Genomic DNA, 24,778 nt, shown 5'->3' with positions numbered 1-24,778 from the left:
GAGGATCACTTCCGTAAATCGATTAAGTGACAGGCCGGGTGCTTTTTCTGTGCTGGTGAGGCAAAGGAGTTGGGACGGCAGGTCAGCCTCCCACGGTAAAAAAATAAAAATTTAAATAAATAAATGAAATTAGGAAGTGAGGGTTTTGTGCTTTTTGTTTTTTGTTTTTTTTTTTTACTGTGAGACACGGGAACAAGGTGCCCAGGGAAGTTGTGGGATGCCTCAGCCGCGGCAGTGTTCAAAGCCAAGTTCGATGGGGAATTGAGCATCCTCTAGGGGGTTTGTGTCCCCACCCCTGGCCGAGGTGGCTGGGACCAGCTGCTCTTTAAGGTCCGTTCCTTCCTCTTCACATTCTGTGGCGCTGTCAAAAACTCTCATTCCCAGCCGTGCACGCTGGAACGAGAGCGGGGGCCGGGCCGCGGCGCTGCCGGCCCGCCCGGGGAGCTCGGGCCATGCGGGGCCCGGCGCTGCCGCTCGCCTGCCGCGCCGGGACCGCGCTGCGGCCGGGCCGGGCGGCGGGGCCGGACCTGGGCCGGGTGAGCCGGGGCCGGGGCTGGAGCCGGGGCCGGGGCTGGAGCGGGGACCGGGGCTGGTGCCGGGGCCGGGGCTGGAGCCGGGGCCGGGCGGAAGCGCGGCGGGAGGGCCCGGGGCGCTTCCTGCGCGGGCAGAGCGAGCGGAAAGAGCCCGCTCGTTCGGTGTGCTCTCCCCGCTGCCTCCGCCACAGCACCGAGTGTCCCCGGGGTTTGTGTACCTCCTGCGGGCAGCCGCTCCGGCACACAGAGAGAATTGCCGGCCCCACAGCCGGCCCCGGGGCCCCAGCTCCCTCCCTGTCCGTGTGCCGCCGCCTCTGGGCCAGCGCGGTGGGACGGGACGGCTGCTGGGTGCCCTGAGGGAGGGAAATTCAGCCTTTGCCCGTGGGGTTTGCTCAGAAACCAAAAGCTCTTTCCCTTCCTTTCGTAGGTTAAACTCCATCAGAGGCCCAGGAGCCTCTGGATTATCAGCACAGTGGCTATGGAGGGGTACTTATTAACCAGCCGAGCAGGGAGGAAAACAGTGTGCTATAGTTTAACTCCTTCGCTCTCTGAAATGTCTGTAACATCTTGATCACATGAAGATGTGGTCTTAATATTTGAGCATTCTAATATCACTGACACCAAGTTGATGCCATTAGAAAAATGTTTTTTATTCATTCTAGTGAGAACTAGAGAGGGTTTAATTTGGCTTTACTACTTTTCTTTTTTCCTCCTTTCTCTGAAGCTGGAGAAGAAAAAAGTGAAGCTCCAGAAGCAGATCTGTCAGGTGGTTCTGGATCACTTTGAGAAGCAGTACACGGCAGAGCTGGGAGAGGCATGGAGCAGTGTCAGGTCTGTGGCTTTGGGGACGTGGAAGGAAGGGGAGAGATAAGGAATTAGTAATGACATGTATGGCAAAGGCTGTCACTTAATTTGGGTCTTGACGATGCAGCTGCTAAAGAACTTCATTAGTAAAAAACAAAAAGCATAGATGCATAGCATTAGTTTAATTGAGTCAACTTAAAAACTCTTTGATTGGATCAATGTGTTTTTCTGATTTAGGCACTGAATACTCCTGAGGAATATTTCTTTTTCGAGATTAAATGAAAAATTTCTAATAGTAATTTTAATAATACCCTTCAAACAGAAAGGGGGGAAATCCATGTAAGAAAGGTCTGAAAGAGCAAACTGAAATACAAACAAGCATGTTTCTATCACATGCCACTGCTGTCTCCCTTCCAAAAACATCTGTTGAATTAAGTTTTACTGGGCCAGTGTTTGCAGAACATAAAATGTAAAAAAGAACACTTGTGAAAATGGCATTTTAGTGTTGGCTGGAATGAGCATTGTAAAGCCAATGTCTGTGTGATTATTCTTGTTGGTTGCAACTAATATTACAGTTATTCTTTGTCCCTAGGGAGGTACTTTATAATCAGGAAGAGTGTTACGCTTCATTTATATCTTCTAGAGAAAAAAAGGAAAATAAAGAATTCCTTGTTGCAGAAGAAATTGGGGTTTTAAATGCAATAACTAGAAAAAACAGTAACTTGATTTCCTATTAAAATTATTTTCCTGCATGCTTTCCTAACCAAAATGAATAATTTCTGATTATACCAGAATTATCCAATGGTGAGGCTGTAACTAATGGCTTCCTACACTGTTTTATTTGCTGGGTTATTGAAGAGCTTTTCCTTTTCTCACCCTAGGGATGTGCTGACCTCGCCGTGGTGCTGGCAGCACGCTGTGCTGCTGAACAGGTTCAGCCAGAGCCCCGGCCTGGAGAGCAGCCTGGCTGAGCAGGGATATCATGCTGCCTTCCCAGCAGCTCTGCCCTACCTCCCAGCAGCCTTCAGGTGTTACACCAGGACAGCTCCTGGCAGGTTCCCTGCACAGAAACACCAGCCTGGCAGACTGAAGGACTATTACCTGCTCAATGCTGCCTCGCTGCTGCCCGTGCTGGCCTTGGAGGTGAAGGATGGGGAAGATGTTCTGGATCTCTGTGCTGCACCAGGGGGAAAATCTGTAGCTATCCTGCAGTGTGCCTGTCCAGGTAATGGAGGGAGACAGGTGCTGGTGGAGGAAAAAAAAACAAACAACAATTTGTATTCCACCTAGTTCAATGCTGTTTAATAAGGGTTTTATGAAATCTGTTTGCTAAAAGAGGATTGAAAATGCAGTCCTTACTTTAACATAAGTTACTGCAGAGTGACAGGCAGAAGTGGGGTAGCTCTGTGGACTTTCTTCTCCACTGTTACCTGTCCAGAAGTTACTTAAAGCCATGTCAATTTGTTGGCACAGGGATGTAAGTAATCAGAAATCTTAGAATGCTTGTTCTTTTTTATTTTATTTTTTTCTTTTCCACTGCTGCCTCATTTTTCAGTGCTGTGCAAATATTACAGGTAAATTTAGTATGCTGATGCAAAGTAGAACATAAGAAATGAAATATGCAAGATCTGGGCAAAGGGAGAAGGTTTATGGTAAGGAATTGGTTGGAGAAGGATTCTGAGATGATCAGTGTCTTTAGGAGGCAAGCAGCAGCTTGGGCCAAGGAGTTAAAGCAAGCTGTGAGTGCTGTTTCCATAATAATAATAATTGGCTTGGATAATAATTGTTTCAAACTGTTCACAGCACCTTATGCTCCTGCTGATGAGACCACTACTATAACCACCTGCACCAGCTGATTGCAACTGGTTTCCCTCCCTCTTCTAGAGGAATGAGGTGATGCTAATGAAGTAAATTAAATAGGAATTGTCCTTTTAGAAGGTTTAAGGAAAAAAAAACCCAACACCCTCTGTCTGCTTCTGAGCTGTTCTAAACTGTTGCTTAGAATGGAAGATGTGAAGAATTTGATTCTTAACATGCCTCAGTGAATGCTGAGATGTACCTTAAGATACAGAAAATTGATGCTTTATTTATTTAAAAGACAGTTTAATAATAATATGGGGCATGCACTTCATTTGGTTGGTATCTCAGGGAGCCCAGGAAGGCACTCGCTCTTTGGATATGGGTCTTGATTAAAGTTTGGTTTACTCTGGAACTCTATTGCTACGGAATAATTTGCTAGTAAATATTTAGGGTTTGCTCTGTAGGGGCATGTAGAAATTTATTTAGGTGTATAAAAATTCAGTAGTATTCTAAAAAGTGTAATAACACAGGCACATAAGGTATAAACTCCATGGTAGTCATGGCAATGCAGTAGAATTTCTGAAAGAGGTCTAGCTCCTTGCATTTGTAAAAACAAAACAGAAAATAAATTATAAAGAATTCTCTTCCGATGTTTACTTCTCTTTGTTTGTTTGTTTGTTTTTTCCTTAATTTTCTAAGGTCATTTTCACTGTAATGAATATGATGATTTGAGGTCAAGATGGTTGGAGCAGACAATAGAATCCTTCATCCCAGATCCTGTGATCAACTTGATAACAGTCTCTAAACTGGATGGTAGACAGATTGGAGATCTTCAGCCTGAATTTTATGACAAGGTAACAATATTATTGGCAAATTGTATTTCTGAATTCTGATTCTCCTTCTTCCCATGCTGCTGTCTTTTTAGTAGTTTTGTTTTGTTTTCCTGGACCCCCATGAAAATACCTGACCTATCAAGGGATTAAACTCACGTACAGGATTTGCAAAGAAAACACTTTATGAAGCTTTTTGTGCATTTATTCCTGTGTTGGATGATGTTGTGCATTCATCCCTGGGAGGGAAGTCTGAAGACCTTGTAGCTGTAATCTTTGCATGATGTGTAATTAGGGAAGGGAGGAGAACAAGACGGAGCTGCTCAGGTAGATCTTCCCTTCAGAGCACTGATGTTTTTATCTCCCCACCTGCTAACCCCATAAAAACATCTAAAAACAGTAATGGCATCATTTCACCCCCAAAATGGAAAGTAAAGTTTTGGTAATATTTGCAAAAGAAAATTGAATATATTTTGGCACATGGTGTTTAAAGAGTGACCATCTTTGTTGACATTTTTAAAATTTGATTTTATTAATTGTTCAGGTACTGGTTGATGCTCCTTGTTCAAATGACAGAAGTTGGCTCTTTTCTGCTGACCCTCAGCAAGCTGTGCTCAGGCTCATGCAAAGGAAGGAGTTGTCCTCCCTGCAATTCCAGCTTCTAAGGTGAGAAGTGCAAAAAAGTTATTTTTTGAACTTATTTTAAGTTTAAAAAGTTAGTAATCTTAATTATTTTGATAATTAATTGTAATTAATCTTATTTATTTTGAGGACTTCCTGTAATAAATAAAAATTACATGGGGTCAAGATTTAATAAAAGAACTCAGGATTCCTCCTCTGAAAATAACGTCAGGAATATGTGATTGTGACGCTGTTTAGAATAACCAGTGGGTCTGAGATTATGAGGATGTGGAAATCTCTGTGTGAGATACCAGCAGTGAGGCCTTGGTCCTCAAAACTCATTCACAGAAATGTCCATTTGCAGATGACTCACAGCAGTCATTTTGAGTTGTAAAGTCAAAATATTTTAGGTGGATACAGCTAAAATGGGTTTAGATATATTCCATATTGATTGTTTGTAGCACAGAAAGGCTCCCAGGCCTAACTGACAGGGTAAAAAAAGTAAAAGAATGTGAGGTTTGGTGGGGGAAAGAGAGGATTGTTTATTTTTGAGAATATCTCCCCAATAACCCAAAGTCAGGCTGTTGTGTATTACACATTTTAATGCTACCAGCCATGGGCTGGCATTTGTGAAGCATTTCAAACTGCACAGTTTTTTTTTCATGGGGGCAAAGAAAAGAGTGACTTTTCAATAAAACCTTCTAAACTTGAATGTTATTTGTGGAGTAACAGTCATGCCTGAAGTCCATCTGTCAAAGCAAATTGAGGGAAAAATAATCAAATAATTTTTTATTATTAAAAAAAAAAGGAAAATTTTTATGGAAAGTTCCCATTGCAGTTCAAGATAGTTTTGCAAGACTTCCAGTTGAAAAAGGCCTGGCAGAAGCCTGTGATTTATAACAGAAATATGAGGATCTTATTGCAGTAATGCATCATGTCATCCATTTCCTTTGAAGAAATCAATCACATTTAAAACACTGACCTGTTTCAGTTTTCCCTTTTCAATATCTGACATAGAAAATCCAATTTGTGAACCCGTAGCAAAAGGAAGCATACATCATGCAGAGAAATTTTGAGAATTTGCATAAATCATTCCACGTTGTAATCCTGGAGAACTCATGACAGCAGAAACCTTGTTTTTAAAAAAAAAATAAAAAATTCCTGTCAGCTCAAATCAGATTTAATTGAATTATTCCTAAATAGAGAGATGTCTTAGTTTAGGGCAAATTAGGGAGGAAAACTCTGGATGGGGATTTCCCCAGGGAAATGCCCCTCCCCACCAACCGGTCCGGGAAAGGGAAAAAATTTCTTTGGAGAGAAGTGGAAAAAGCTGTTTATTTAACAGAAAATTGAATAATATTAAATAATAAAACCTCTTGCTGTTCGATGGGATGGCAAATCTAGGAAGAAAAGTCTTTTTCATGTGGTGTGTAGCTCGGCTTGCTCAGTTTCTTATCAGTCTCTCCAGCGCTGGAAAAGTGCCGAGGCCCAGGCCCTGGTGGGCCACAGGCGTGGGCTCCCGGGGTTTAGCTGGGTGTTCAGTCCAGAGCAGGCTTGCACAGATCCAAGAAAAAGGAAAAAAAACCAAAGGTCCGGGGAATTCTTCTGCCTCAGCTAGCTAAAACTAACTAAAAGCCAGGGAGAAGCTCTGTCCCGCTGTCTGTCTGTGCTGCAGACAACACAGTCCAGGAGCGAGATGTGTGGGAGTTATATTTTCTTTAACACACACGGCGGCTTCTTTTTCCCCCTCTTTTGCTCTCAGAGCCAGTCTTAAAGGTACAGAGCTTAATATATAACATAAACCAGACGATTGGGGATACCAGTATCATAAAGTCACCCCAGGACATTCCACCCCTTATCTTCATATCGTCAACTTATTATCAAAATTAATATATATATATATTTTAACTCTACAACACATACATTATACAGACAAGGGAATTAATTCACGATCTTCACTCAACCATTAGATCTCCCTGAGGTACACATTGTGTTGTTCCATCTTTCTGCATTATCCACCATGTGCAACCCGGTCCCTGAGCAAAAACAACCCCACGAATGGGTTTGTTTGCACTCGAAGTAGAATTGATCTAAACTGTCTTTCTTAACAAACTTTTGAGATGTACTGCTGGGACTTTGTCTCCGTCTACTATATACAGGGCTTCGGACTGGGCTGGGCTTGCTCGGTTGGTGGAACCTCGGGTGTTAACTATCCAGGTGGCCTTTGCTAGATGCTGCTCTCAATTTTTGAAAGATCTCCTACTCAATGCTTTTAAGGTAGTCTTTAACAGTCCATTGTACCTTTTCACTTTCCCTGCAGCAGGTGCATGGTAGGGGATATGGTACACCCACTTAATGTCATGTTCCTTAGCCCAGCTGTTTATAAGGTTATTCTTGAAATGAGTCTCATTGTTTGACTCAATCTTCTCAGGGGTGCCGTGCCTCCAAAGGACCTGCTTCTCAAGTCCCAGGATGGTGTTCCGGGCTGTAGCATGAGGCACAGGGTAGGTTTCTAACCATCCAGTGGTGGCTTCTACTATCGTGAGCACGTAGCGCTTTCCTTGGCGGGTTTGGGGCAGTGTGATGTAGTCAATCTGCCAGGCCTCCCCATACTTGTATCTGGATCACCGCCCACCGTACCAGAGGGGCTTCAACCGCTTGGCCTGCTTGATCGTGGCACACGTCTCACAGTCATGGATAACCTGGGAAATACTGTCCATGGTTAGATCCACCCCTCGGTCTCGTGCCCACTTATAGGTGGCATCTCTACCCTGATGGCCTGAGGCGTCATGGGCCCATCGAGCTAGGAACAACTCTTCCTTGTGTTGCCAATCTAAGTCTATCTTTGACACCTCTATCTTTGCAGCCTGATCTACCTGCTCATTGTTTCGGTGCTCTTCATTAGCTCTACTCTTGGGGACATGGGCATCTACATGACGGACTCTCACAGACAGTTTCTCTACCTTGGTGGCGATGTCTTTCCACTCATCAGCAGCTCAGATTGGCTTTCCTCTGCGTTGCCAGTTGGCTCTTTTCCACTTTTCCAGCCATCCCCACAGAGCATTGGTTACTATCCATGAATCAGTGTAGAGATAGAGTTTTGGCCACTTCTCTCTTTCAGCAATGTCCAGGGCCAGTTGAACAGCTTTGAGTTCAGCAAGTTGGCTTGATCCACCTTCTCCTTCAGTGGCCTCTGCGACCTGTCGTGTGGGGCTCCATACGGCTGCTTTCCACTTCCGGTTCATCCCTACGATGCGACAGGAACTATCAGTGAACAGAGCGTAGCGTGTTTCTTCTGCTGGAAGTTGGTTATATGGTGGAGCTTCTTCAGCCTGTGTCACTTGTTCCTGCTCCTCTTCATCAGTGAGATCAAAGTTTTCACCTTCAGGCCAGTTTGTAATTATCTCCAAAATCCCAGGGCGATTTGGGTTTCCAATACGGGCGCGCTGCGTGATGAGGGCGATCCACTTGCTCCATGTAGCGTCGGTGGCGTGGTGGGTAGAGGGAACTTTTCCTTTAAACATCCACCCCAGCACTGGCAGTCGGGGTGCCAGGAGGAGTTGTGCTTCTGTGCCAATCACTTCTGAGGCAGCTTGAACTCCTTCATAGGCAGCTAAGATTTCCTTCTCTGTGGGAGTGTAGTTGGCTTCGGACCCTCTGTAGCTTCGGCTCCAGAATCCCAGTGGTCGGCCTCGAGTCTCCCCAGGCACTTTCTGCCACAGGCTCCAGGACAGACCATGGCTCCCGGCTGCAGAGTAGAGCACGTTCTTCACATCTGGTCCTGTCCTGACTGGGCCAAGGGCTACTGCATGAGCGATCTCCTGCTTAATTTGAGCAAAGGCTTGTTGTTGTTCAGGGCCCCACTGGAAAGTGTTTTTTTTGCGGGTGACTAGGTAAAGAGGGCTCACAATCTGACTGTACTCAGGAATGTGCATCCTCTAAAAACCTATGGCACCTAGGAAAGCTTGTGTTTTCTTCTTGTTGGCTGGTGGAGACATTGCTGTGATCTTGTTGATGACATCAGTAGGGATCTGACGCCGTCCATCTTGCCACTTTACCCCCAGAAACTGAATCTCACGAGCTGGTCCCTTAACTTTGCTCTTCTTGATGGCAAAACCGGCTTTCAGGAGAACTTGGATGATTTTCTCTCCTTTCTTAAAGACCTCTTCAGCCGTCTTTCCCCAAACAATGATGTCATCAATGTACTGCAGATGTTCTGGAGCCTCACTCTTTTCCAGGGCAGCCTGGATCAGTCCATGGCAGATGGTGGGGCTGTGCTTCCACCCCTGGGGCAGTCGGTTCCAGGTGTACTGCACTCCCTTCCACGTGAAGGCAAACTGAGGCCTACATTCTGCTGCTAGGGGAATGGAGAAAAATGCATTGGCAATGTCAATAGTGGCATACCACTTTGCTGCTTTGGACTCCAGCTCGTACTGGAGCTCCAGCATGTCCGGCACGGCAGCGCTCAGCGGTGGAGTCACTTCATTCAATGCACGATAGTCCACAGTCAATCTCCATTCTCCTTCAGATTTACGCACAGGCCAGATGGGGCTGTTGAAGGGTGAGTGGGTTTTGCTGACCACCCCTTGGCTCTCCAGCTCTCGGATCATCTTGTGGATGGGGATCACAGCATCTCGAGTTGTTCTATACTGTCGGCGATGCACCGTCGAGGTGGCAATTGGTACTCGCTGTTCTTCCACTTTCAGGAGTCTTACTGCAGATGGGTTCTCTGACAGTCCAGGCAAGGTGTTCAGTTGCTGGACACCCTCTGTCTCTACAGCTGCTATCTCAAATGCCCACCTAAGCCCCTTTGGGTCCTTAAAATACCCACTTCGGAGGTAGTCTATGCCCAAAATGCACGGGGCCTCTGGGCCAGTCACAATGGGGTGTTTCTTCCACTCATTTCCAGTCAGGCTCACATCAGCTTCCACTAAAGTAAAGTCCTGTGATCCCCCTGTCACACTAGCAATAGAAACAGATTCTGCCCCTACATATTTTGATGGGATTAGGGTGCACTGGGCACCAGTGTCAACCAAGGCCTCATATTTTCGTGGTTTAGATGTGCCAGGCCAACGAATTCACACAGTCCAAAAGACACGGTTTTCCCTAGCCTCTACCTGGCTAGAGGCAGGGCCCTTCTAAGCCTGGTTATCTTTCTTTCCTTGGGTATATGTCTTGGAGGTTCTTTTAAGAGAATCAGACATGTCATCATCATACTTGTCAGTTTGACTACAGGCTACTGGAGCGGCTTTCTTTTTGGTGGAGTATCCCCCCTGAGTCTTGCTGTCTTCTAATTCACGCACTCGTTGTGCCAGAGCACCAGTAGATTTTCCATCCCATCTTTTCATGTTTTCTCTACAGTCACGTAGGAAAAACCACAGCTCAGCTCGTAGCTTTTTTTCTCTATCTGGGGAATTTCTGCGTTGGGTCCCGGGGCTCTTGGACTGTACTGCCGAGACTGGAAGAAGATCTTCCTTGAGTTTCTTGAAATTCTCTTCTATTTTGTCTTGGAGGTTTCGCATATCTGTTCTCACAGCTGCAATTGTTGCCTGCATGGGGCCATGCACGGTATCTGCATATGTTCGAAGTTTCTTCGCCATATCCAGCACAGTCTCCTCTCGGTCATCCTGCTTCATTGTTGCTAAAGCAGAAGCGTATTCTTGTGGCCCAAGTCGAACAAGTTTTCGCCACATCACAGATGTACATGGCACCAAATCTGGATTTCTAGTACCTAAGTCACCCACGAAGACAATCTCTACTATTGCCATTTCTCTCAAGCGCTGAATCCCTTGTTCTATGGTTTTCCAACGAGTTTGCTGTATATAGAGATCGTCTGCACACAGATATCTTTGTGCCACACTTCTTAGGACCCGTTCCCAGAGACTGTAAGGGTCAGCCCCCCTCATCACTTCTTGATCGATAACCGGATCATGTGACAGGGATCCCAGATGCCTCGCTTCAGTGCCATCCAGAACTGTAGCCTCACCTGCAGCATCTCACAGACGGACTAACCAACTAATTATAGATTCATCAGGTCGTCGAGTGTAATCTTTTCTCAGGCCACGAAGGTCCTTCAGGGAGAAAGGTTCACCAGCGCCTTCTGATTTCTGATCAGTTGCTGGTCTTGAGGGTCCTTCCCCCTCATCGCTATTATCATCATCTACTGGCCAATCGGTTTTGGTTTTGAATTTCATACCTCTCGTGGTAGGAGCAACAGACACTGGCTTAGGCTCACTGTCTGGTTTGGCTGCTGGCTTAGGCTCACTGTCTGGTTTGGCTGCTGGCTTAGGCTCACTGTCTGGTTTGGCTGCTGACTTGGCTGCAGCCTGAGTGACTGGGGTAGCTGCTGATTTATCTGCCTGCCCTACAGTATCTAGCAGCGTGCGATAAGCATACACTAGGGCCCAGCTTATTGCAATGAAATTTTTCTTCTTAGAATCATCACAGCAATTCTCTTCCAGATATTTCCCTACTTCATCTGGGTTCTGAATTTGTTCACGTGAAAATTCCCAGGCTGGGGAATCAGAAAATTCCTCCAGAGTTCGGCCAATTCTTTCCCATTCTCTACTCCACTCAGGATTTTTCACACCTGAGCCTACTTCTGGGACAGGGGTTTCATTGGCTCCTCTGGATATCTCAGCCCTCACTCTAGAGAAGTTACAGGCCGTATAGAGGAAGCTTAACAGCTGAACTACCAGGAAAGTAGTATCCTTAACACTCAGGGGAAACTGGATATTCTTAAAGAGGGACATAACAGATTCAAAGGAGAAAAAGGAAAGAAAAGGCTGAAAAGCCTCATCCCCTGCTCTTCCTCTAACAAACTGGGTACAATTACCAATAAACTCCCAAAATGTGCTACTGGGACTGGGAGGCAGGGTCGGGCGAAGAAACCATAAGCCAAACATACCTGACAGAAACTTCAGTAGTTCTATAAACTTCCTACAAATAATTATCACCAAGCCCAGCACAATAACCATTCTAATCCATGCCCCTCTATTGTGAAAGAGGGAAAAGACAAGTATTAAAACCTCAAAAAATTCTAGGGACCAGATCGACATGAAGGCTTCCACCCCGAGAGATATTATGTATCCAAACAACATGGCTACTGACTGCTTTATCTTAACACAGAATAAATACAACCAAAAATACAACCAACAATCAGTACAGGTTTTTCCACTTTCTCTCGCCCCACGTTGGGCGCCAAAAGCTGTATATGTCTTAGTTTAGGGCAAATTAGGGAGGAAAACTCTGGATGGGGATTTCCCCAGGGAAATGCCCCTCCCCACCAACCGGTCCGGGAAAGGGAAAAAATTTCTTTGGAGAGAAGTGGAAAAAGCTGTTTATTTAACAGAAAATTGAATAATATTAAATAATAAAACCTCTTGCTGTTCGATGGGATGGCAAATCTAGGAAGAAAAGTCTTTTTCATGTGGTGTGTAGCTCGGCTTGCTCAGTTTCTTATCAGTCTCTCCAGCGCTGGAAAAGTGCCGAGGCCCAGGCCCTGGTGGGCCACAGGCGTGGGCTCCCGGGGTTTAGCTGGGTGTTCAGTCCAGAGCAGGCTTGCACAGATCCAAGAAAAAGGAAAAAAAACCAAAGGTCCGGGGAATTCTTCTGCCTCAGCTAGCTAAAACTAACTAAAAGCCAGGGAGAAGCTCTGTCCCGCTGTCTGTCTGTGCTGCAGACAACACAGTCCAGGAGCGAGATGTGTGGGAGTTATATTTTCTTTAACACACACGGCGGCTTCTTTTTCCCCCTCTTTTGCTCTCAGAGCCAGTCTTAAAGGTACAGAGCTTAATATATAACATAAACCAGACGATTGGGGATACCAGTATCATAAAGTCACCCCAGGACAAGAGAGAACTTTCTGTTGAAAATATTCTTTACTTTAGAAACAGTAATAAGAACTTGTAAAGACAAAATACCTTTGCTATAAATTGTAGCAAAAGGATGGTTACTTTCAGGAGTTAGAATTTGTAAGGGTTATTGGATTAAAAGGGTTATTGGTAAAGGATATAAGAGTTATTGATTGGGTTATTGGGTAAAATATTTGAAGTATGGCTGGTTACTGTTCTCTTACCTGATCACTTTAGAATGAAGTTCTGAAGACATCTCAGATCCCATGTGAAAGAGGAAAAAAGAAATGATAAAGCAAGATCAGAAAAGGCTGAATGGTTCATGACAAATGCATTAGAACTGAAGTTCTGGAATGCTTCCCTATTCATCCTGTGTTTTATGACTGGAGTGCATACCTATCAAGAAAAAGTTGAGTATTCAGGATGGCTGAGCCTCCATGAATCCAGCTGTACTGCTGTTTACAGCAGCCAGCTCATGCAGGGCTCTCTGGTTCAGTGGTTCAGGTTACCTGGTGCCTTATGCTCCCAGGTGTTCCTGCCCTTGGTTCCTGTATCTGTAAACAAAAACAAGTGTAAGGCTGAATCCCAGCACTTCTGTTGAGAGTAACGTAAGAAATACAGGAGAGCAGGGAGTGACAGGACAAGGGGAGTGGCTTCAAACTGAGAGGGAGTGGGTTTAGATGGGATAGTAGGAAAAAATTCTTGACTGTGAGGGTGGGCAGCCCCTGGCACAGGGTGCCCAGAGAGCTGTGTCTGCCCCTGGATCCCTGGAAGTGTCCAAGGCCAGGATGAACAGGGCTTGGAGCAGCCTGGGATAGTGGAAGGTGTCCTGCCCTTGGCAGGGTTTGGAAATGGATGATCATTAGGTCCCTTCCAACACAAACCATCCTGTTATTTGAAGGTGAGGCTCGAGGGACCAAGCATTATTTCAGTTTAGCAGGAGGATTAAGTGTATCATAAAAACGAGTAGAATGAATGGCAAAGTGGAATTCTGTTTTTATTTCTGTCAGGCAACAGCCGAAAATCTGAGATTCCCTCCTTCTTAATTAAGGGAATGCTTCACCTCTAATTTGTTTTTATGGATCTGTTTTGGAGGAAGCTGGGGTCATCAAAGAGGGAAGTTAAGGAAGGAAAAGTAGGATTTGCAATACAATGTAATTAATTAAGTGCATAGAGGCTTCAGAAAATGGAGATCTGGAAGAAACTGTTCCAACAACCTTCCTCCTGCAGCCTGCTTAAAATCTGAAATGTAAATAAGTGATATATATGCTGAACAGCAAATGTTCTAAGCAGTGAGGGCATCACTGATTTGAAGGAAATTGAGATTGTAATGATTGCTCATACCCAAACCAAAGCATCCCTGCTGAGTGCTCTAATCTACGAACACACTGCAAATCTTGTTATTATTTGGAGTGTTTATGCAGAAAACAAATCGCAAAGTGAAAAAAAAAAAATAAAGGAATATTCATTTCCTGATGCTGAATGCTAACACAAAATACAGTGGTTCCCAAAAGCAAATTTACCAATGTTACCGGTTCTCAGAGAGAAATTAAATTTTGGGCTAGGCTTGAATGCCCAATTATGTACTGGTTAAACTGTAATGGATGTTGTAATTATTCTTAGACTGGTTTCTGCAGCTGAAAGGAACTCGTGTTAGGGCTCAGCAGAAAAGAAATGTAACAGAATACAATTTAGTAAACTCAGCAAAGGCATTCAGACTGCTGGAACTCTTCTATACACAGCATCTCTGAGTAATTAAACAGCTCTCTATTTTCACTGGATTGTGGAGTTTTCCACAGGAGAGGAATTGTGTGCTCTTAGCTGGGCTTTTTTGTGGTTATAGAGTGAAGGCAAAAATTGTGTTTATAAATATAAAATCATACATTTAGCATATGTCACCACTATACCATATCTGCTATGTGTAGTAAATTGTGCTGGGAATTGTTTCATCACATCTTCCGCTCTTCCCACTGGAATTTTTCCTTTTGATCCTCTGTAGCTGCCCAGTTAATCCTTTCATTGTCCAAAACCATCTTCTCAATAGCTCCACTAGAAATTTTTGAGAGTTCCAGCTGTTGGACCAACAAATCTGCTGTGGGTTTTGTGGATGGGAGGATTCTTTAGCCACCTTCTGTTGTACAAAAAGCTGAATATTTTGTGTGTGTTTGTGTTGTGCCATTCCCCAAAACACTTTTGATTGGGTTGTTGGAGGTTTTACGTGGTTGGTTGGAATTCCTTCACAAAGAGTGAGTGCTGTGCCACTCCTGTTGTTCATCACAGATGTTAAAATAAATGGTTCCTGATTTTAAGTGTGGCAGCACCCTGTGAATAACTTACGGATCAAGTCCCTTAGGATATGTTGCAAAGCCAGGTTTATTGAATATGTAAATTACCATATGACTAAACAAATAAGCTACTCAGCAGCTTTTTGGGATCACATATTTGAATTCAAGCACATTTTGCTTTAATTCCACCTTCAGTCCTCTGTGTGTTTTATGAGGATAACCACTTACCCTAAAGTTCTCTTTAGTGGGCTTCAAAGGTCTTTATTCTCCCTTCTGGGCTGTCTCATATCCCTGTTTTAACAGGATGAGTATTCCAGAATCACCATGCATTAAAGGAGAAAGATCAATAAATATAGCTGTTTGTTTGGTCTCTTCTTTAGAATAATTTAGAGTTACTTGCAATAGAAACGTTGCTTATCAGGATTTTTGGGACAAATTTTGTCTAGAGTGGAATAGACTGGGTTTTTTTTGGATTTGTGGATTTTGGTTGTTTAGTTGAGGGGGTTTTGATGCCTGTGTCTCCTTTTATTTATAATTCAATTTAGTGTTGATTTTAATGATTCTCCTGTTATTCTGGGCTGCAGTGTTTCTCCACAAGAGCAAAGCTTACTTAGAGAGGATCAGAGGGAGTGCATGAACTACTGTCACTGCCCATCACAAAGTATTAAAAAAATTGGTATTCTGACACAGAAGGATTTTCTTTATCATTTTTTCTAGTTTGAAAGAAATAGAAGCAAAACCTTTAACAGACACACAGGCCATATTACCACAAAGTGTCTGGACTCTTCTGAGAGGCAAAAGGTAATGTGGATATTTGAAGTCAAGGAGAAGAATAGAATTGGCATTTTTTTTATTCTGGTGAGACATTATCTTGCCTTGTTGAGCAGAAATACGTTGTCATTGCCAAAAGATGGCACTGTTGAAGTGTTGTGTTAGTTTAAAATCGCCCTAAAAATGTGTCATCTTTTCAGTTTAATGCTGAAAATGGTCTAGTGATTAACATAATTAATGCTCCCCCTTCCCATGGCATGCAGCATAAACCCAAGCACAGGAGCCTAGGCTGGACGTGCAGATGCTGCCTATAGTGTGAAATATATATTTTTGGGTCTGCCTATTTTTAAAAGGATGTTTGAGAAACCAAGACTTTTCTCTGTCAGAGGGAAAAATCCTTTCTAGGTCCTGGTTAGCTACGTTTTAGTTGCATGGAAGAGTTTTTTGGGTTTGTCATGTGGCTCTAGTATGATCATTTTTTTTCCCCTGAGATATTAAAACAGCAATGCTGTTTTGTTTACCCTTATTTAGCAAGTCTTGAGAAATAAACTAAAAAAAAAAAAAAGAGCTTTGAAATAATATATATTTCTTTAAAAAGTCTTTTCTGGTACTCCTGTGATACAGGGAGTTAGGACAGATAAAGGCATCTGTTGTATCTCTGATTTCCACAGTACAATATGAACCTGTACGCAGAGACACAACCTGCAAAAATAAAAAGTTTTTTTTTATTTATTTTTTTTTTTCTAATGCTGTAAAATCTCATTTTGAAAGAGGTGGGGAGCAGTTTGCATGTGTTAATTTTTTTTACAGAACTTGTTGAATGAGATGGACAGAAAAAGGCTCCAGAAAAAGTTTCCAGGGCTTTTAATGTGTTCTGTGTGAACTCATTAAAATGTCAAAATGTGTATCACACATGGTGTGTGATGTATCATGTGTTCTGATGTATCTTCATGTGAAGCATGAAACCTTGCAGTGGTAGTGCCTGTAAACATGTGAAATTCATTACAGGAAATATATGTACCTGAAATAAAATTATGACATTAACTAGATCTTTATTTCAGCTGGAAGTTTTAGCTCTTTAATAAACACAAGTGTCATGTGTTCCACTAAGAGAAAAATAACTTCAGATAAATGGCCTTTAAATAATGTATGTTTTGTTAAACAAGGCATTGTAATAAGAGGAAGGTGAAAAAATATTTTGGCATCTTAATCATTCTGTATTTGACTTAGATGGTCCTATAGTTAGTAGGACTAACTTATGCTTTATCTCCAACCTATCCCTTGGATGAGCTTGTTTTCCTTCAGTGATTAGAGAGGAAGTTTCTTTAAATTTACTTGGAACAATTCTCTGATGAACAAATTCTCTGATGATCAAATCCTCTCCTGAATGAAATCTCTGTGCTGCTGATGAGGAGAGGACTAAACTCCCTGGCTCTACTGGCCCAGCTCAGTGTCACCCTGTGTGACTTTGAGCCCAGCACTCCCTCACTTGGGATTTTGCAGTTCCCTGCAGGTTTATCAGAAGCCTAGCAGGGTTTAATCAGGGCTGGCGGGCGTTGACTTTGAGCACAGGCGCTGAAACAACTGTTGCTGCACTTGACAAGATGGATAGATACATTGATTAACCTTGCTGCCTGAAGTAATTCTCGTCAGGTGTTTTAATTCGTGGTTTAGGTTCAAAATAAAGAGAGCTGCACTGAGCAGGCTGACCTTTATGGGTCATGGGCCAGTGGCGATTCACACGTTGAGGTTTAGACATGGGGGAGGATTTGAGGTGAGATTTTCAAGTTTTCTTTCAGAGGCCTGTGCTGCTCTTTCCTCTGATGGACTCAGCTGGAGGAGCATGGTGCCCTTGAAAATGTTGTGTTGAGGGGTTCTTGCTTTCTATATTGGTAGAAAAGGACATTTAGCAAGTGTCCAGGCTTTTAGTCTTGTAACCTATAGCTACATCTACTTTTTCTGTCTTTTACCTTTCCCACTTCACATGGTAAAATAATTTTCTCTCTTGTCTAAATGCTGTCTTAGAGATAGGAGAGTGGTTGCTATTATCTGCTTCTCTGAGTAAAATTCTCAGGTCTGCTAAAAGTACATCTCAATTGTCACATTAAAACGTTCCCAAGCTTACTGGCTGCCCTCAGGGCTTGGCACTCCTGCATGCATGGAAAAGGTGTAGCTGGCAGGGGAAAGTCTATCAAAAATGAGTTATGTAGGTGGATTCTGATAATAATCTAACATCAGCTCGACTTTATGAGAGCCCATTTAGACTTAGCTGTGTTCTCTTTGAGTTCTAATGTGAAAGATAAAAAGCAAGATCCAATACATGGGGGGGGAAACATTATTTTAAATTTCCCCAGATGGGAGTGAGGCCGAGAGATAGTGCATCAGGCTCTCTTGCTGGTTTGGTGTTCATGAGAAGGGAAGGTTGCACATCCCTGCTTTGCTTTAATTTAGCAGTTAATTCCATATATGTGGGTGCACAGCAGCATCAGTGACCCTTTTAAATGGTCAGCTGCCAGCAAGGAAAGGAGCTGGACAGAAGTGGGGACAGCTTTTGGGTCCAGAACTGCTGCTTTTGGAGCCCTCTAAGGAGTATATGTGTGTTGAGATGCCAGGATGAATATCTGGCAATTCAAATGGCTGCTGGTAAGTGCAGAATTTTAGAAGATGAGAGCTGGGAGGGATGTCAGGGTTCCACCTGCTCTCTTTCACTCTCTTGGGATGGCAGTGTGAATGTTGTGCTATACCAGCCTGTGGCAGGAACAGTCTCAAACATTTCTGCAGGCTTTGAAAAGCTACTCAGGGGTATGTGGTAAGCTTCTAGTTTTAACTAATTAATAGGTTTAACTGATTTTTGGAGTATCCTGGAATGAGTCCGCTAGACACAGTTAAACTGAAAACCTTTGTGCACTGTAACCTGTTTTTGCCTTTACCAGGCTGAACTTGGAATTGCTCCCTCATTAAGGCTGGATATGCTCACTGTCTCCGTCTTTTTCTGGAAAACTGATGTGACAGAGGCATTAAACACATATTTTTCTTAGAGCACCATGAGTTAAGAGAACTCTCTCCTTTTACACTAAGTAAAATCGTACACTTCAGTAAAATACATACTTGGATTGCTGATTACCATAACCAAGACTCATAAAAGAATTGAGCAAGGTAATGTTTATTCTCCCAAGAGAAATAGGTTAGGTATAATCCTCAGGAGTTTTCACCTGGTCTTATCTGACTGAAGCAGTCATTTGTCCTGGTGTTCCCATACTATTTTGGACAGGACTTTCAGAGCAGCTTTGATCTGTGAGCAGCTTTGATCCTCTTTGAAAGCTGAAGCTTTTCTTTGTTGATTATTTTCCCAAAAAGTTGCAATTTTGTTAAAAGGGCTTGTCTCCCCCCCTTTTTATTTCTTCTTTCCTTTCTCAATTGTCACTGTTTTCGGTCAGTTGTCACCCTTGGAGAGTCCTCAGCTTGTTTCTGAAGGAATTGCTATTTCCATGGCATTGTCTTTGTTTATCTGGACTTGGAATCAGACTTTCTGCATTTGGGGGCTGCTCACCTCATCTGGTTTCAAGAGATGGTTGTTTCTTTTCTTCTTTTTTTCTGTTCCAGGATATTTTTTTCCCCTGGGTTGTGGGGGGTGTGTGAGCACAGTTTTGTCAGTAATATCTACAAATCTCTGATTATTCAGTGTCATTTACACCATTCACCTGTTCTGATTTTCTTGTTATTAAATAAAAGAAATCTTACTGAGGGAACAATTGTATTTAATGTGGTATTTCCCTGTAATATCCGTTTGTATATCAGCTAACAGTGCAGTCTTTGAGCCAAAAACGGCTCAAAAATATATGATTTAAAGGGATTTATCTTCAGTGTTTTAATAGCAAATGAACCTTTTGTGTAGCTTCCTCTTTTAGAAATGTGGTAGCACCAGGTTTGAAGAATACTCTTCTGTGGTGCAAGATTTTTGAGTTTTCTCCTTACTCTCCTAATTTGGAGTAGGTGACTATAACTTGCATATCTCATTTTTATACTCATAGATTGTATTTCATGTGTCTGAATGAGAACTTGGCAGATCTGCTGTAAGGGGAAATAAGCAGTTTATTGAAATTCAGTTTCAGTGGTAAAGTGATAAAGAACCTCTGGCCCCTCCATCCACCAGTAGCTGAGAAGCTTTCAGGCTTTAAGCCACAATTTTGCCTTTGTTTAGTCAGAATTTGTCAACAGTTTAATAAGTGAAGGGCACATAAACAAACAATATGTGATCCTTAAAAAATGGGGTTGAAAAGCAGTGGCTCAGTGACATCCCCAAGTCCTCTTACCTGCTAAATAAGTTGCAGAATTATCAGGAATGTTTCTAAAATTTCAGCCCAGTCATTAAGTCAGGCTATTACTGCAGATTTGCACTTGCATCTTGCCAAGTGTCCAACTGATGCCCTTTTGATGTGGGGTAGCCCGTTCTGTGGACAGTTTCAGCATTTTCACAGCAGTGCTGGAATGCTTGATGTGTATTCTGAATAGATGCTGCTTTGTGCTTGTCACTGTGGTGTAAAAAATACCTTCAGCTAACTGAGAATACCATAATAAATGAAAAGCAAAATTGTGTTGTGGGTGGTTTCCTGAACTGTCAATTATATACAGTTAAGACATTTTCATAATGTTACTTTTGTCAGATTTATTTATACTCTGGATTTAGAAGTCTACACATTCTCCCACTAGCAGTATGTCACTTTTGATGTTGATTTTTTTCCCTTTTTCCTGTTGTTCTTTGCAGATCTGCTGTAAAAGCCCTGCGTCCTGGTGGGTCCTTGGTCTATTCCACGTGCACGCTCTCCAAGGCAGAAAACAGCGATGTGATCAGTCTCATCCTGAATTCCTGCAGGAATGTGATGCCTGTGGATATAAGTGAGATGGCCAGAGGTGTTTCCCAGGAATTCGCTCTCCTTGTTGGAATGCAGCAGCATGAACTGCTGGTTCTCCCAGAGAAAGGGAGAGCGTGGGGTCCCATGTATGTGGCTAAATTAAAAAAAGTGTCCTCCACCTGATGCCGGTGGTTTACAAGCAGTATATGATAAATTAATATTGATTTAAATATAGTGTGTGTGTATATGAACACATCCAAGGCAACTGAAATTAGTATGATGCAATTTCCTGATCAAAAGGAAGCAAGAAGTTTATTTTAACTTAAAATACTGAATGTGCCTTCCAGCTTGGGCTTGTGGGCATCTGAGAAGTCCTGAGGAAGTCAGGGGAGCTTTGTATTGTTTTCAAGGTGGTGCTTTCAAAGGGATTTGGATTCCAGAATAGAGGTTTAATGTGGTAGAGTTTTGCACTGGTTTTGGTTTTCTATTTAGTAACTTGGTTCTAATACAGTATATTTTTAAATAAATGGTTTTCAGTGGTCTGAAGTCATGGAAATCCTGCATTCTCTCTAAACACATCTAGAAATCTGTGTTTCTGCAAGAGCTGATTTGTATGTACAGTGCCATCTTCAAGCACTGGCAGAACAGGTCTCATATTTGCTAAGCTGTTTACTTACAAAACAAAGGTGTCTTGTTTACAAGATGCAAAGGTCAGCACTTAGATCAACACCAGCTTTTTGTTGTTGTTGTTTTAATTTATTAATATTCTTCTATTTTGAGCTTGCAAAAATATGTGTTGAAAGAGTAATGGTGTATATATTCCAGCCTATGCTTGTCTATGAAGCAGAGTGGAACCCTTTCATCCCCATCTGGGTTTTTCTCCCAGATGGAAGGTGATAATCATTGTTTTTAAAAATGTTGTTTTAAAGAGGGTTGTGTGACATTGTACATTTATTAATTTCACAGAATCACAGAATGGTTGGGGTTGGAAGGGACCTTAAAGATTATCAAGTTCCAACTTCCTTGCTGCGGGTAGGGACACCTTCCACTCGACCAGATTGCAGAGTCCTATCCAAAACAATTCATCTCAAATTAAACTCTTCCAGGGATGGAGCATCCACACCTTTTCTGGGGCAGCCTGTTCCATTGGCTCACTGCCCTCACTGTAAATAATTTCTTTTTAATAATTTAAATATCAAATCCAAATCTGCCTCCCTTCAGTTTGAAAACGTTTAGTGTATTTTATGTGTATATTACACAGTTTGCTCTCAGGACACTGCTGTACCTTCTGCTGAGGCAAACAAATGCATCAGATGTTCTGAAACCTCACCCTTTGTTGTGTGAGCTTTCACTGTTATCCTTTCCCCTGCTTTGGGATGAAAACTGTTTGAGGTGGTCCTGTAGTGTTAAATTATCAGCAATGTCTCTAAAAACTTGAGAGGCTGTAAAGTTCATGCAATTTGTGTATACAGATGATTCTGAGAAAAGGCCTGACAGCATCTGTCCCAGGAAGGTTAAATGTAATATCCAGATTTGGAGTCATGTCAGGCTGCTGGGTGAAATAACCACACCTTTGGCAAAATGCTTCCCGTCAGTTTCATTTGCCCTGTGGAAATTGAAATGGAAAGGCAAGAATGTAACTTGCTCAGGGATGGAATTGAAATATGTGCTTGAATTGGATGGTTGAGTAAGACATGGACTGGGTAATCACAGGAAGAGCAAAGAGAGCCTTGAAAGCTGAACTTCTCTAAGTCTCAGCAGATGGGCAAATCCCTGAGCCCTGCAGCAAGGCCTCCTGGTGTGTCTAAAAGCTGCTCTGAGTTCTGCACAACCCTTTGCTGATCTCCTGGAGTCCCTTTCCAACTAGTCTAGAAATGCACCAACAAGGGAGGTAAAACAAGGCTAATTAATAAGTGATATTTATTTTTGTTTGTATTTGATGAATTTTGGTTTGTATTCTGTTCCAGAGTGCTGTGGAGTTGGTTTTTTTCTTCTGTTCTAATCAGTTCTGGCTGGTGACAGGAATTTGATGAGCACATGTGGAGTGAGAAGGGAAAAGCAGAAAGGATGGAGGCAGGCCTGTAGAGATGAGGGGCAAAATTTGCACATGTTGGCAAGTAGTGTCCACCCAAAGGCACTTCTTGAGAAGGCTTCTTGTCCATTCAAGTATCTCTTGGGTACTTCTGATTTCTGCTCCCCTTCATTACAAGGCTGCAACATTTTCCCTTTTTACATATTTTTTTTTTTTTCCTTTTCTTTCTGGTCAGTATAATTAATTCCTTGCCATGTCCTTCCTCCTCTTTCCTAAGCAATGATGATGGAGATGGGTTGGAAAACAAATCATATCATAAAGGAAATTGCAGCCCAAAGCAAGATGAGGGCAGGAAAATTACCAGTTTTGTTGGATTGAGGAGTCCCAGAGAAATCTTCATGGTCTGTATTGAAGCTGCCCACAATTGTACGCATAGCACACCACCAGTGCCAGCACCTCGGAGGCCACAGAGAGCTCTGGAGTTCAGCTGCTCTCGTGCTTTTCTACCATTCCCTTTTCCAACATCCAAAAAGTCACTTCCTTGTTTCAGGGGGGATTGGCACAATAAGAAATTGGAAAGCCTTATCTAAAGGCAGTTTCAGTATTTAGCAAATTTTATCCTTTATTCAGTGGCATCTGACACAGTTCAATTATGGCTTGTCAAAAGCATTCTCCACTGTGGAGTAGAGCGGAAAAACAGATTACACAATGTCTGTGGACTGATGCAGCTGACCAGAGGACTAATGAACTCTTGGCTTTCTCAGTAAGGTGTGCAGAGAGAAGGTGAAGCATGTTAAAGGAGGGGCAAAATGGAAATACCATGACTACAGCAGGGGGTGAAAAATGTGAAATACTGGAGAAGAGACCCTGTGGCTTTTAGCATGGAAGAGCAGCAGTGCTGCAGCCTGTTCAGGAAGAGCTCTGTGAGTGGTGAGAGGAGGGGAAGAGTGGTGGGAGAGCCACAGGTGTCTGTACTGGTCTGGGAGGATCCCCTCATCTCATTTGACTGTCTTAGCAGGAGAATTGAGGACATCGGTTATGAAGACTGTAGTGGAATTGCTTTAAATTTGCAGGGTCTTTAACTTAGCTATAAGCATTTAAATCAAACATGTCTACCTGTTTCTTGCCAAACAAATGGCTTTATTGGTAGGTGTTCCTATCATAAAAATTGATTTAGCGAGTGGGAGGAAAATTTGAGAACCAGGCCTGGCTGTAGTAGAATATGGCTTACTTCTAAGCTGATGTAACTTCATGCAGTATTGGCTATAAATGAGATTCTTCGTTCCAGGGGAAATTGGAACAGCACATGCTGGTAATCTCTTAACTTCCAGAGAAAAGTGAAATTTGGAGTTCTCTGTTTGCCAAACCTGGGCACACAGTCACTGGTTACACACTGCTTTTAGATGTCACCCCACCACGCTATTCCTGACTAAAGATTTTTTTTTTTTTTCAGACAGATCACAGCAATCATTTGTCAGAAAATGTTTTCCTTCTGATCTTCCTGTCTGCATCCTATGACTTGAGGTGAAGGTCTAATGACCTTGGAAGGTTTTATTTTCTTAGTAGTTGTACATAGTTTTCAGCAGGGCCAAGCATCATACAAGCTTCCATGACTCCATTTCAAAAAAATTTGTGTGCTACCAAAACAAAATGCCTGTATCAAAAAGTCACAGCTGCTCTTGAGGGGAAGAGATGGAGTTCATAAACCTGGGTCGGTTTCTGTACTCCCCTGAGGAATTTCTGCTCCCTACAGCTGTGTCCAAGGTGGTTCTTCACATCAGTGTTTTCTGCTGAGATGGCCCTTTGCACATGGTCACCATGGTGTTGTGGTGATGTGATCCTTTGTGGGTTCAGAGGAAAAAGAAATGGATCTGCTGCCCTAAACCCACAGGTTAATCCTATAATAATCCTATAGTGAGACGTGCTGCAAATGTTGCTGCAGAACTATTTTTTAAAAGATGATAAAGGCACTAGAAGGCAGCACAGCAATCCAGATTTGAATGGAGGCAGCACTTCATCTGGTCAGTGACATCCTCACCTTGTTCTTTCCAAAATGATGCTTTCCTGACATAAGACTTTCATCTTTAAGGACCACAAGCATTTGGCCTGACCTCACTTCTGACAAGGCAAATCAAATAAAGCAGTCAAAACAGACAAGGGGCTTGTTTGTATGCAGTGTCAGAGCAGATCTTGCAGCCATCCACAGGAGATTTAGGCTGATGTTGCTTTGTCTCAGTCCCTGTGCTGCTCTGGGGTCATTCTTGTACAGCAGCATCTGTGTTGGGGATGGACCCTGACACAATTCCTGCTGATTCTCTCTGTCCTTTGCTGCTGGGGAGATCTTTAGAGTCACATATCTTTAGTGAGACTCTGAATGGCTTTCAAACCACCTCTTG

General features: G+C 42.9%; 1 protein-coding gene across 1 annotated transcript; it reads left to right on the top strand.

Moving 5' to 3' along the window:
• The first annotated feature begins 360 nt into the window (after positions 1–360).
• Positions 361–20,896, top strand: NSUN3 (NOP2/Sun RNA methyltransferase 3). The gene is made up of 6 exons (XM_058855188.1): positions 361–536; positions 1,258–1,364; positions 2,219–2,562; positions 3,837–3,991; positions 4,512–4,633; positions 20,263–20,896. The coding sequence occupies exons 1-6, from the start codon at positions 453–455 to the stop codon at positions 20,531–20,533; spliced, it is 1,083 nt and encodes a 360-aa protein (XP_058711171.1). The 5' UTR covers positions 361–452; the 3' UTR covers positions 20,534–20,896.
• Positions 20,897–24,778: the final 3,882 nt, after the last annotated feature.

The sequence above is a fragment of the Poecile atricapillus genome, chromosome 1 (assembly GCF_030490865.1).
Source record: "Poecile atricapillus isolate bPoeAtr1 chromosome 1, bPoeAtr1.hap1, whole genome shotgun sequence".
Lineage (NCBI taxonomy): Eukaryota > Metazoa > Chordata > Aves > Passeriformes > Paridae > Poecile > Poecile atricapillus.
The sequence above is the reverse complement of the archived record's forward strand: the minus strand, read 5'-3'. Positions and strand labels throughout refer to the sequence as shown.

Excerpts from the sequence above, each read along its gene's own strand:
- NSUN3 (XM_058855188.1), top strand. The coding sequence starts at position 453 with ATGCGGGGCCCGGCGCTGCCGCTCGCCTGCCGCGCCGGGACCGCGCTG. Across the intron at positions 1,365-2,218 it reads GAGGCATGGAGCAGTGTCAG|GGATGTGCTGACCTCGCCGT; the intron begins GTCTGTGGCTTT and ends TTCTCACCCTAG. Across the intron at positions 3,992-4,511 it reads AGCCTGAATTTTATGACAAG|GTACTGGTTGATGCTCCTTG; the intron begins GTAACAATATTA and ends TTAATTGTTCAG.